We start from the raw sequence: 12891 nt of genomic DNA, 5'->3' as shown, positions 1-12891 counted from the left end.
GGTCAGCCTTTGCTGATTGGTGGCCATGAACTGTGTCACATCAACCTACTCATCTAAAAATTGTAATTTCTACAAGACAAAAGACAATAAATGGCTTCCATGAAGACTCAGAGCATTTATTCATCAAGTAGCTGACACAGATGAGGTAAGTTCTAGCTGTGACTCCTGGTCTGCAAGTTGACTAATCTCAGCCAGGGAGGCGCTGGGTGCTACAATTGGCCTTAGTACCCCTGGGTTAGGGAAAGACAAAATTGTCAGGCCCCGCTTTGATGCCCAACTGATCAAATCATGTGTTAATTCTTACACAAGATACTTTAGGGCAGCCAGTACCCATGGAACTCTGCCACCTTCAAGGAGAGATGGGAAGGATAGATCGATTTTTTTTGGTTCTAGTTTAGGGATCACAAAAACATATTACTGTTGTTCTATAACTTTCTCCTATTCCTTGCATTTATTTAAAGCATCAATGTCAAACAGCTACCTGGAGTAAAAGTGCAGCATAAATTAGACTCAAACCTCACACATCATTTAATGGTCCAAAAAATATATTTTTTTAAATGTAAGCTCTACTAATGACTTGTTACTAATATAGCAAGCATTGAGAAAACTTGCATAACAGTCTTTTAAACGATTGTCAATGCTTCAAATCTTTACTCCAGCAAGTCACGGTTATGAGGACAAAAAAGTGTTGTTCCTCGGTACAGCACTCTCTGTGTTAATGTTGTCTTTAGCATCTTACTGAAAATTATAACACTCTGAGGGAGTTTCACATACCTTATTAGTGAGGGAGCCACACACAGTGTGAGATCCCGTTATATGATACTATAGTGAGGGATACTTTTCAGTAGTGGCAACATTATGTTGCTCAGCCCCCTTTCTTCTTTATCAATCACAGTATATTAAAAGACTGCTCTCATCGCACGTTCTGGACGATGTTACTACACTACACTTTTGTATGTTGCCTTATTAAAAATAAAACAAATTATGGAAAGAAAATGGCCCTGAATTTGCGTTGAGAATAACGGTGAGGCTAACAGCGATCACCGTTATTAAGGAGTAAAGTGGACAGCAACTTCCGGAGTCCACACATGTGCAGTTAAACGCGGAAATCAGGAAGTTGCTATCCGATGTACCCTGCTCCTCCACAGGCTGCGCTATAACAGTACCTCTCGCCGATAAACTCGGCATTGAAATCAACGTAAGGCCGTGAAGTTGTAGTACTTACCCACTAAACACGGCAGAAAATGTTAGGGTTGGTGCATTCAGGTGCAAGTGAATTTTTAACGGCATGATAAGTCATAATTACTGTCAAACAACCTCTCTGGCACTGAAAATTAACTATTACATATATGGAGTGTCATCCCTTCAGCTTTCAATTGTTGTTGGAGATTCAAAAACAATTAATCTTTTTACTTTTTCTTCCTGTCTCTTTTTTCTCTCTCCCTTAATCCCATCTTTTTTCCCTCTCTTTATTTTGCTTTCTGTACCTGTTTTGACATTGAATTCACTATTCTAACTTACACTTCCTGGTTTAGAGTCTGCGCTGTTCATTTCACAATCGTTCAATCTGATTGGTTAAGGAGATACACAGTTGCTTTCCCTGTTCACACAGATCCCAGATGCCCTGTAGAGGGCGCCACACTGTTTCCATCTCCCACTTGCACGTGCAAGATCTCATGGAAAATAAACAGGCAAGGGCAAGTCTAACTAATGGCGGAAGCTGTTCGTTCACCGGCTACAGTAAATTCAGACTGATACCTGGGATGGCAGGAATGATGTATGAGGAGAGATTGGGTGGATTGGGCTTATACTCGCTGGAGTTTAGAAGAATGAGAGGGGATCTCATTGAAACTTATAAAATTCTAACAGGACTAGACAGACTAGATGCAGGAAGGATGTTCCCGGTGGCCGGGGAGTCCAGAACCAGGGGTCACAGTCTAAAGATAAGGGGTAAGCTATTTAGGACAGAGATGAGGAGGAATTTCTTCACCCAGAGAGTGGTGAACCTGTGGAATTCTCTACCACAGAAGGCAGTTGAGGCCAATTCATTAAATATATTCAAGAAGGAGTTAGATATAATTCTTAAGGCTAAAGGGATCAAGGGATATGGGGAGAAGGCAGGGACAGGGTACTGAGTTTGGATGATCAGCCATGATCTCATTGAACGGCGGAGCAGGCTCGAGGGACCGAATGGCCTACTCCTGCTCCTATCTTCTATGTTTCTATTCTGGCCCATTATGGTGGGGGGGGCGGGGGGGAGGTGGAGAGGAGGAAAGCACCCACCATTCTAAGGCCAGTGCATTAGTTTTCCAATTTCTAACAGCACTGTGGGAGCACCTTCCCCACATGGACTGCAGCGGTTCAAGAAGAAAGCTCACCTCCACCTTCTAAAGAGCAACTAGGGATGGACAATAAATGCTGGCCTTGCTACCGTCGCCCAAATCCCAAGAATGAATTTTTAAAAATTCTGGTATTTCCATAACTTATTTTTAAAGGTATCTTCATCAATATGAGGATGTTAAGTGTTGAGGTATGGATCATTTTTCCAATGTGGAGCCAGGTCAGGTATAACTAGCTGGAGAGATAAGCTCTCTCTACTCTGCTTCGCCAACATGCCTTAATCCCAAACTCAGGAGGTCATCAACAACTGCACCAGATCAAATCTTTCCATTTAGGAACACGGGTAGGTCATTCAGCCCCTCCAGCCTGCTCTGCCATTCCTTTAGATCATGGCTGATCTATACCTCAGCTCCATTTACCCGCCTTAGTTCCATATTCCTCGATACTCTTACCTAACAAAATGTATCAATCTCAGTCTTGAAAGCGCTAATTGTCCAATTTCCTACAGCAGAAGTGTTCATGGCCCCTCTGAGTGACAATTTAGGGCCAATGGCTGCTGGAAAAGTGGGAAATGGGACTTTTTTTGCCTAATTACAATAAAGTTGCTAATATTTAAATTCATTTCTGTCTTTAAATATTTAACAAATTTGAAATGAGCAATTTTTCTACCATGTTTTATGATATGGAGGCCTTTTATCTGCACAAGCTGCAATGATAAATCAATGTTTATGTCAACTTAAATTATGTCAAATTATGTCAACTTAAAATATAGCTTTGTGTATGTGAAAGAGGTGATAGAAGCAGCAGACCTGGTATTTCGGACACGGTAACCTGGGAGAAATCACAGATGACATCAGGCAATTGGTAACGCCGGGGGTCGCCTATTTCATATACAAGCTGCTCGGCAACAGTACCAAATGATACCAGTCCTCCGGTTTTAGGTGGTTTAGAAAGGATGAAACTTCCATCAGAGGCACACTCAACCACTGGAAAACCAATGTTATCCCTGGAAATGGATAAGAGGCTGATTTAAACATATAAACACTTTCTATTCAAGTTAAGAGAGCAGCACTAACTAATAAAAAGTCATGAAAATGTACTAGCCTAACTAACCCACATAACAAATTAATCCTTCAATTCAGAAAGGAATTGCATAAACTGCTTACTCAGGAAGCAGGAGATGGGTTTGGTACACTGTTCTCTCTAAGGTGTGCGGCACGTCCAAGAGCTCACGCGCACTACAAATTAAATGCCGTGCAGAGAACTGGACTGCTGGACAGCTGGAGTGGGGCCCAATACACAATGGTCTGGGATGCAGACAGAGTCGTATGCGAGTCTTATGACCTCAGAGCCGATCCCAATTGGAAAGTAACAAAAGAGTTGGGGCAGCGGCCACATGATAAGGGAGTGGGTGAGGGGTTGTTTGTGTCGGCCTCTGGTAGAAATTGTAGAGGAACTGCACTCAGTCGGTTGCCATGGCGATGAGGACAGCGTCTCCCTCCTTCTCTGATAGCAAAATACGGCTGATGCTGGAAATCCGAAATAACAACAAAAAACGCTGGAAAAACTCAGCAGGCCAGGCAACATCCGTGGAGAGAGAAATAGCGTTAACATTTCAGGTCGATGACCCTTCATCAGAACTGAGAAAAAAGGCAGGAAATGAAACAGATTAAAAGGCCAGTTTGGGGGCTGGGAAATGGGGGAGGGGATGAAAGAACAAAAGGGAAGTGAAGAGACATTAAGAGATATTCAAGACGAGACGAGATAGTAATAGGACAAGTAAAGAGATAAAAGATGGCTCTCGATGAAGTGTGAAATGCGCTGGCAGAATGAGAGACAGCTGCCATGTGGAAGAGAAAAAAAAAGGGAAAAGGCACAATCCAAAAGTGTGGATAAAAAATATATAAAAATGTAATAGGGGCCGAGGTTATGATCTGAAATTGTTGAACTCGATATTGAGTCCGGAAGGCTGTAAAGTGCCTAATCGGAAGATGAGGTGCTGTTCCTCGAGCTTACGCTGAGCTTCCGTGGAACAATGCAAGAGCCTGAGTACAGTGAGGTCTGAGTGGGAATGGGGCAGTGAATTAAAATGACAGGCGACCGGAAGCTCAGGGTCACCCTTACAGACTGAATGGAGGTGTTCCGCAAAGCGGTCACCCAATCTGCGTTTGGTCTCCCCAATGTAGAGGAGACCACATTGTGAGCAGCGAATACAGTACACTAGATTGAAAGAAGTACGAGTAAATCGCTGTTTCATCTGGAAGGGGTGTTTGGGGCCCTGGACAGTGGGAAGGTGGGAGGTATAAGGGCAGGTATTGCATCTCCTGCGCTTGCACGGAAAGGTGCCGGGCGAAGGGGAAGGGGTGCTGGGGGTGATAGAGGAGTGGACTAGGGTGTCTTGCAGGGAGCGGCCCCTACGGAATGCTGAAAGGGGAGGGGAGGGGAAGATGCATTTGGTGGTGGGATCACGTTGGAGGTGGCAGAAATGGCGGAGGATGATCCGTTGAATGTGGAGGCTGGTGGGGTGAAAGGTGAGGACAAGGGGAACCCTATCGTGGTTCCAGGAGGGAGGGGCAGGGATGAGGGCAGAAGTGCGGGAGATAGAACGGAAACGGTCGAGGACCGTGTCAACCACGGTAGAGGGGAATCCTCGGTTGAGGAAAAAGGAAGACATGTCGGAAGCACTAGTGTGGAAGGTGGCATCGTCGGAGCAGATGTGGCGGAGACGGAGAAATTGGGAGAATGGGATAGAGTCCTTACAGGAGACGGGGTGGGAGGAAGTGTAGTCCAGGTAGCTGTGGGAGTCAGTGGGCTTGTAGTGAATGTTGGTCAATAACCTATCTCCAGAGATGGAGATGGAGAAGTCGAGGAAGGGAAGGGAAGAGTCGGAGACGGACCATGTGAAGGTGAGGGAAGGGTGGAAATTGGAGGCAAAGTGAATGAAATTGTCTAGTTCAGAGCGAGAGCAGGAAACGACACCGATACAGTCATCAATGTACCGGAAAAAGAGGTGAGGGAGGGGACCAGAGTAGGACTGGAACAAAGAATGTTCCACATATCCCACGAAAAGGCAGGCATAGCTAGGACCCATGCGGGTCCCCATAGCAACACCTTTAATTTGGAGGAAATGAGCGGAGTCAAAGGAGAAGTTGATCAATGTGAGAACAAGTTCAGCCAGGCGGAGGAGGGTAGTGGTGGATGGGGACTGGTCGGGCCTCTGTTCAAGGAAGAAGCGGAGCGCCCTCAGGCCATCCTGGTGGGGGATGGAGGTGTAGAGGGATTGTACGTCCACGGTGAAAAGGAGGCGGTTGGGGCCAGAAAACTGGAAACTGTTAAAGTGGCGGAGGGCGTCAGAAGAGTCGCGGATGTAGGTGGGAAGAGACTGGACAAGGGGAGAAAAGATAGAGTCAAGATAGGAAGAGATAAGTTCCGTGGGGCAAGAACAGGCTGAAACGATGGGTCTACCAGGGCAGTCCTGTTTGTGGATCTTGGGAAGGAGGTAAAAGCGGGCTGTGCGGGGTTGGGGAACTATGAGGTTGGTGGCCATGGGGGGAAGATCGCCAGAGGAGATGAGGTCAGTGACAGTCTTGGCGCCACGGTTCCGGGACCTGTGTTACACAATCTCTGCGGTCCCTGCAGGGCAAATCGGAGCGGGGCCTGTCTGAGCAGGGCCTATCTGAGCAGGGCCTTTCCTGAGCGGGGCCTGTCTGAGCAGGGCCTATCTGAGCGGGGCTATTCTGAGCGGGGCGTGTCTGAGCGGGGCATGTCTGAGCGGGGCCATTCCTAAGCGGGGCAAATTGGAGCGGGGTCATTCCTGAGCAGGGCCTTCCTGAGCGGAGCCATTTCGGAGTGGGGCCATTCAAGTGGGGCATTCCTGAGTGGGCCAGCTCAGTGCAGCAAGCTACTGCTATGGGGCTGGACGAAGCTTTAAAAACCGGTGGGAGAGATCGGTAGATAACCACGTGTACCTCATCTTATTAAACTTGTTACAAGTTAGTGAGTCGGTGAGATTTACCTGCAACAGGTGAGTAAGAAGGGACTTTGTTGCTGTCATATGGCAGTGACATGTTTTAGGAGAGGAAATGAGAAACGAGTTTGTATGAAAGTTGAGCGGGGCCAGAAATAAAATGATCCTACTGCAGATGGGTTTGTAAGATCAGGCTTTCAATCATTAGGTGAAGCACGGAAGCATTTTAGCAGAAGGAAGGAGAGTGATTGACACAAATTTAACTTACTTTTTTTGCTACTTTTTAATAAATCCAATATTGCACCAGGGGTGGATTTATGGTTTTAGTCTTGTTGCTGATGAAATAAAAACCTTAACAATAAAAGTGGGGAATATTGGAGCTTACTTTTGAAAATCAGAATTCTGGCATCAGGTTTATATTTTTAGAAATGTTGAGGCATCTCACTTTCTACAGGCCACCCAATTAGCACATCTGTCTGCTGAAGAACTCAAACCGCCTGGGGGACAACAAAGCTTGTCTTTGTCAGAAACAAAACTATGTGAAATGTCTTTTTTTAATTTGGAAAATTGCCTAAAACCAGAAAAAAATACTGGAAAGTGATGTTAATTTTACCGTAAACAAACTTCCAGAATAGGCATGTAAATGACAAATGAATTTCAATATAGATAAGTGTGAGGTGGTGCATTTTGGTAGGAGGAATAAGGAGGCGACCTACTCCTTGGAAAATAAGAGTCTAAATGGGGTAGAGGTGCAAAGGGATCTAGGGGTATAGATTCACAAATCGTTAAAAGTAGCAAACATAGAAACATAGAAGATAGGAGCAGGAGTAGGCCATTCAGCTCCTCGAGCCTGTCCCGCCATTTAATGAGATCATGGCTGATCATCCAAATTCAGTACCCTATCCCTGCTTTCTCCCCATATCCCTTGATCCCTTTAGCCTTAAATATATCTAAGTCATTCTTGAATATATTTAATGAATTGGCCTCAACTGCCTTCTGTGGTAGAGAATTCCACAGGTTCACCACTCTCTGGGTGAAGAAATTCCTCCTCATCTCTGTTCTAAATGGCTTACCACTTATCCTTAGACTGTGACCGTTGGTTCAGGACTCCCCCGCCATCAGGAACATCCTTCCTGCATCTAGTCTGTCTAGTCCTGTTAGAATTTTATAAGTTTCAATGAGATCCCCTCTCATTCTTCTAAACTCCAGAGAATATAAGCCCAATCGACCCAATCGCTCCTCATAAGTCATTCCTGCCATCCCAGGTATCAGTCTGGTCAATCTTCGCTGCACTCCCTCCATGGCAAGAACATCCTTCCTCAGATAAGGCAACCAAAACTGCACACAATACTCAAGGTGTGGTCTCACCAAGGCCCTGTACAACTGCAGCAAGACATCCTTGCTCCTGCACTTGAATCCTCTCGCTATGAAGGCCAACATACCATTTGCCTTCTTAACCGCCTGCTGCACTGCATGCTTACTTTCAGCGACTGGTGCACAAGGACACCCAGGTCTCGTTGGACTTTCCCTTCTCCCAATCTATTGCCATTCAGATAATAAGAACATAAGAAATAGGAGCAGGAGTAGGCCAATCGGCCCCTCGAGCCTGCTCCGCCATTCAATAAGATCATGGCTGATCTGATCCTAACCGCCAATCCACTATCACAGAACCATCTCCTGAATCTGACAGAATTAGACACACGAAATAGGAGCAGGATCAGGCTATACGGCCCCTGGGCCCGCTCCGCTACCCACAGGGCCATGACCGATCCGAACCTAGACTCATGTCCAAATTCCTGCCCACTCCCCAAAACCCTTAATTCCCTTTACTTCGAGGAAACTGTCTATTTCTGTTTTAAATTTATGTAATGATGTAGCTTCTACAGCTTTTTGGGGCAGCATATTCCATGGACCTACCACCCTCTGAGTGAAGTAGTTCCTCCTCATCTCAATTTTGAAAGAGCAGCCCCTTATTCTAAGACTATGCCCCCTAGTTCTAGTTTCACCCATCATCGGGAACATCCTCCCCGCATCCACCCGATCCAACCCCTTCACAATCTTATATGTTTCAATAAGATCGCCTCTCATTCTTCTGAACTCCAATGAGTAGAGTCCCAATCTACTCAACCTCTCCTCATATGTCCATCCCCTCATCCCCGGGATTAACCGAGTGAACCTTCTTTGTACTGACTCGAGAGCAAGTATGTCCTTTCTTAAGTATGGACACCAAAACTGTACGCAGTATTCCAGGTGCGGTCTCACCAATACCTTGTACAACTGAAGCAACACCTCCCTATTTTTATATTCTATCCCCCTAGCAATGAAAGCCAACATTCCATTGGCCTTCTTAATCACTTGCTGCACCTGCCTACTAACCTTTTGAGTTTCGTGCACCAGGACCCCCAGATCCCTTTGTACTTCAGTACTTTCCAGTTTCTTGCCATTAAAATAACTTGCTCTACGATTTTTCCTGCCAAAGTGCATAACCTCACACTTTCCAGTATTGTATTCCATCTGCCAAATCTCTGCCCACTTACTTAGCCTGTCTATATCCCCTTGCAGGTTTTTTATGTCCTCCTCACTCACTACTTTCCCTCCCATCTTAGTATCATCTGCAAACTTTGATATGTTACACTCGGTCCCCTCCTCCAAATCGTTAATATAGATTGTAAAGAGTTGGGGACCCAGCACTGACCCCTGCGGAACACCACTAGTTACTGGTTGCCAATCTGAGAATGAACCATTTATCCCAACTCTCTGCCTTCTGTTAGATAGCCAATCCTCTATCCATGCCAGAATATTACCCCCAATCCCGTGATTTTTTATCTTAAGCAATAATCTTTTGTGTGGCACCTTGTCAAATGCCTTTTGGAAGTCTAAATACACTACGTCCACTGGTTCCCCTTTATCCACCCTATATGTTACTTCCTCAAAGAACTCCAGCAAATTTGTCAAACATGACTTCCCCTTCATAAAACCATGCTGACTTTGTCCTATTAAATTATGATTATCCAAATGTCCTGTTACTGTCTCCTTAATAATGGACTCCAAAATTTTACCTACCACAGATGTTAGGCTAACTGGTCTATAGTTTCCAGCATTCTGTCTACTGCCCTTTTTAAATAAGGGTGTTACATTAGCAGTTTTCCAGTCTGCCGGGACCTTTGCCGAGTCCAGGGAGTTTTGGAAAATTATTACCAATGCATCCACAATCCCTACCGCCACTTCCCTCAAGACCCTAGGATGTAAGCCATCAGGTCCAGGTGATTTATCCGCCTTGAGTCCCATTATTTTACCGAGTACCACTTCCTTAGTGATTTTGATCGTGTTTAGCTCCTCCCCCCCCTTTAGCCCCCTGTTTATCCAGTGTTGGGATATTCTTAGTGTCTTCTACTGTAAAGACTGATACAAAATATTCATTCAGTGTTTTTGCCATCTCCATCTTTCCCACCATTAATTTCCCAGTCTCATCCTCTAAGGGACCAACATTTACTTTAGCCACCCTTTTTCTTTTTATATAACTACAAAAACTCTTACTATCTGTTTTTATATTTTTTGCTAATTTACTTTCATAATCTATCTTCCCTTTCTTAATCAATCTTTGTTATTTTTTGCTGTCTTTTAAAGTTTTCCCAATCCTCTATCCTCCCGCTAGATTTGGCTACCTTATATGCCCTTGTTTTTAGTCGAATACTATCCTTAATTTCTTTACTTAGCCACGGATGGCTGTCTTTTCTTTTACACCCTTTTCTTCTCAGTGGAATATATATTTTTTGGAAGTTGTAAAATAACTCCTTAAATGTACACCACTGATCATGTATCGTCTTACCCTTTAATCTATTTTCCCAATCCACTCTACTCAATTCCGCTCTCATACCTTCATAGTCTCCTTTATTCAAGCTTAGCAGGCTTGTTTGAGATCCAACCTTCTCACCCTCTAATTGAATATGGAATTCAGCCATGTTATGGTCACTCATTCCAAGGGGATCCTTTACTAGGACATTTTTAATTAATCCTGTCTCGTTACACAGGACCAGATCTAAGGTTGCTTGCCCCCTGGTCGGTTCAGTTACATACTGCTCAAGAAACCCATCCCTAATACACACAATGAACTCATCCTCAAGGCAGCCCTGCCCAATTTGATTTGTCCAATTAATATGATAGTTAAAATCCCCCATAATTATAGATGCTCCCTTATTACAAGCCTCAACTATTTCCTGATTGATACTCCATCCAACAGAGTTGCCACTGTTTGGAGGCCTATAGGCTACGCCCACTAGTGTTTTTTTCCCCCTTATTATTCCTTACCTCCACCCAAACTGCTTCATTATCCTGATCTTTTGACCCAATATCATTTCTCTGTATTACAGTGATTCCTTCCTTTATTAACATAGCCACCCCACCTCCCCTTCCTTCCTGCCTGTCTTTCCTGATCGTTAAATAACCTGGTATGTTTAATTCCCAGGCATTGTCACCCTGCAGCCATGTTTCTGTAATGGCCACAAGATCATACCCATATGTAGATATTTGTGCCATTAACTCATCTATTTTGTGACGAATGCTACGTGCATTCAGATAGAGAACTTTCAAAGATGTTTTGTGACACTTAGTTCCTGCTTTTGCCCTTTTTATTACTTTACCTTTTACTCCATACCTTCTGCCCCTTCCTGACACGCTCTGGTTTTTAATTTCCCCACTGCTACCTAAGTCTATGACCTTCTCTGTTGTCATTTTTATTATTTGCTCTCTAGGAACCTGCCCCCCACTAGTTAATAATCTGCCTTCCTGTTTTTGCCACCAAAGCGGATAACCTTGCATTTATCCACATTATACTGCATCTGCCATGCATCTGCCCAATTACCCAACCTGTCCAAATCATACTGGAGTTTCTCAGCATCCTCCTCACAGCACACACGCCCACCCAGCTTTGTGTCGCCTGCAAACTTGGAGATATTACATCTAGTTCCCTCGTCTAGATCATTAATATATATTGTGAATAGCTGGGGTCCTAGCACCAATCCCTGCGGTACCCCACTAGTCACTGCCTGCCACTCGGAGAAAGACCCATTTATTCCAACTCTTTGCTTCCTGTCTGCCAACCAGTTCTCTATCCAAGTCAGTACCTTACCCCCAATCCCATGTGCCTTAACTTTACACGCTAATCTCTTATGTGGGGCCTTATCGAAAGCCTTCTGAAAGTCCAAATACACCACATCCACTGGTTCTCCCTTATCTATTCTACCAGTTACATCCTCAAAAATTTCCAGTAGATTAGTCAAGCACGATTTACCTTTTGTAAATCCATGTTGACTTTGTCCGATCCTGTCACTATTTTCCAAGTGCTCTGCTATTACATCTTTTATAATGGACTCTAGCATTTTCCCCACTACTGATGTCAGGCTTACCGGTCTATAATTCCCCATTTTCTCTCTACCACCTTTTTTAAATAGTGGGGTTACATTAGCTACCCTCTAATCCATGGGAACTGTTCCAGGGTCTATAGAATTTTGGAAGATGACCAGCAATGCATCTACTATTTCTAGGGCCACTTCCTTAAGTACCCTAGGATGTAGATTATCAGGCCCTGGGGATTTATTGGCCTTCAATCCTGTCAATTTCCCTAACATCATTTCCCTACAAATACTGATTTCATTCAGTTCCTCCCTCTCATTAGACCCTACGTTCCTCGACATCTCTGGGAGGTTATTTGTGTCCCCCTTTGTGAAGACAGAACCAAAGTATGTATTTAATTGGTCAGCCATTTCTTTGTTCCCCATTATACATTCCCCTGATTCTGACTGCAAGGGACCTACGCTTGACTTCACCAACACAGGTTAAAAAAGCCAAAAAAGTGCAAATAAAGCACTGGGGTTTATTTCTAGAGGAATAGAATTAAAAAGCAGAGAAGTTATGTTAAACTTGTATAGAACCTTGTCTGATTGTCTCATGATTTGAGAGGTGGGCTGGCAATATGGCATTACTGTATATATGCTTTTAAGTAGTTGCTGTTGGTGTAAATGTTGTTGATGTTGTAAAATTTGCTCATGGACGAATAGGTCGCACTCAAAGGAGTGCATGGCCTGCTCAGTACAAAACAAATTAGAGGGAACTTTGGTTTGGTATACAAAAAGATTTATTTTTAAAAATGTGACCAGATCAGATCCTGGCAAGCTGGATCGGCTGAATGTTCTTCCCTTAAATCCTGTATTTTTATGTGTTATTGCTATCCTGATTCTGCTGTATGAATTTTCCATTTATTTTTTGGCTTTCCCTCCAGACTGATGCTCAGATAGAACTCCGCAAGCAGCGCAACCCTTTGGTGCCTCACCCAAGTGGTCACTCTTCAAGTTTGAGCCGAGGCAGTGAGTCTTTGGCACCAGGGCAACACAGCCAACCTGTCTAGGCCTTTAGATGACATGTATGCATGTGTACTTTGTAACAGTCACTGGAACACTGAGGCCAATTGTAGCTCCTCCATCACTTTCTTTACTGAGAACAGTTAACTCTGTCAATCTCCTGTCATAACTTCAGTGGGAGATCGCCAGAACCACCAGAGAAAAGGCCAATTTATTAGAAGTTTACGC

General features: G+C 44.2%; 1 protein-coding gene across 6 annotated transcripts in view; it reads right to left on the bottom strand.

Annotated features, from left to right (window-relative positions):
• The window catches only part of LOC147122869 (uncharacterized), a 278977-nt gene that overhangs the window by 138694 nt on the left and 127392 nt on the right, over positions 1–12891 (bottom strand). For 5 of the 6 annotated variants that reach the window (XM_085961537.1, XM_085961547.1, XM_085961528.1 and 2 more), the window contains one exon: positions 3150–3346. The exons of the other annotated variant lie outside the window; for it this stretch is intronic. In XM_085961537.1, coding sequence (XP_085817663.1) covers positions 3150–3346 — 197 coding nt within the window. The remainder of the gene's footprint in view (positions 1–3149; positions 3347–12891) is intronic. 6 annotated transcript variants of the gene reach the window in all.

Source organism: Somniosus microcephalus, chromosome 2, assembly GCF_052327205.1.
Source record: "Somniosus microcephalus isolate GS21.2 chromosome 2, FLI_Smic_1.0, whole genome shotgun sequence".
NCBI lineage: Eukaryota > Metazoa > Chordata > Chondrichthyes > Squaliformes > Somniosidae > Somniosus > Somniosus microcephalus.
This window is presented reverse-complemented; position numbering and strand designations above follow the sequence as displayed.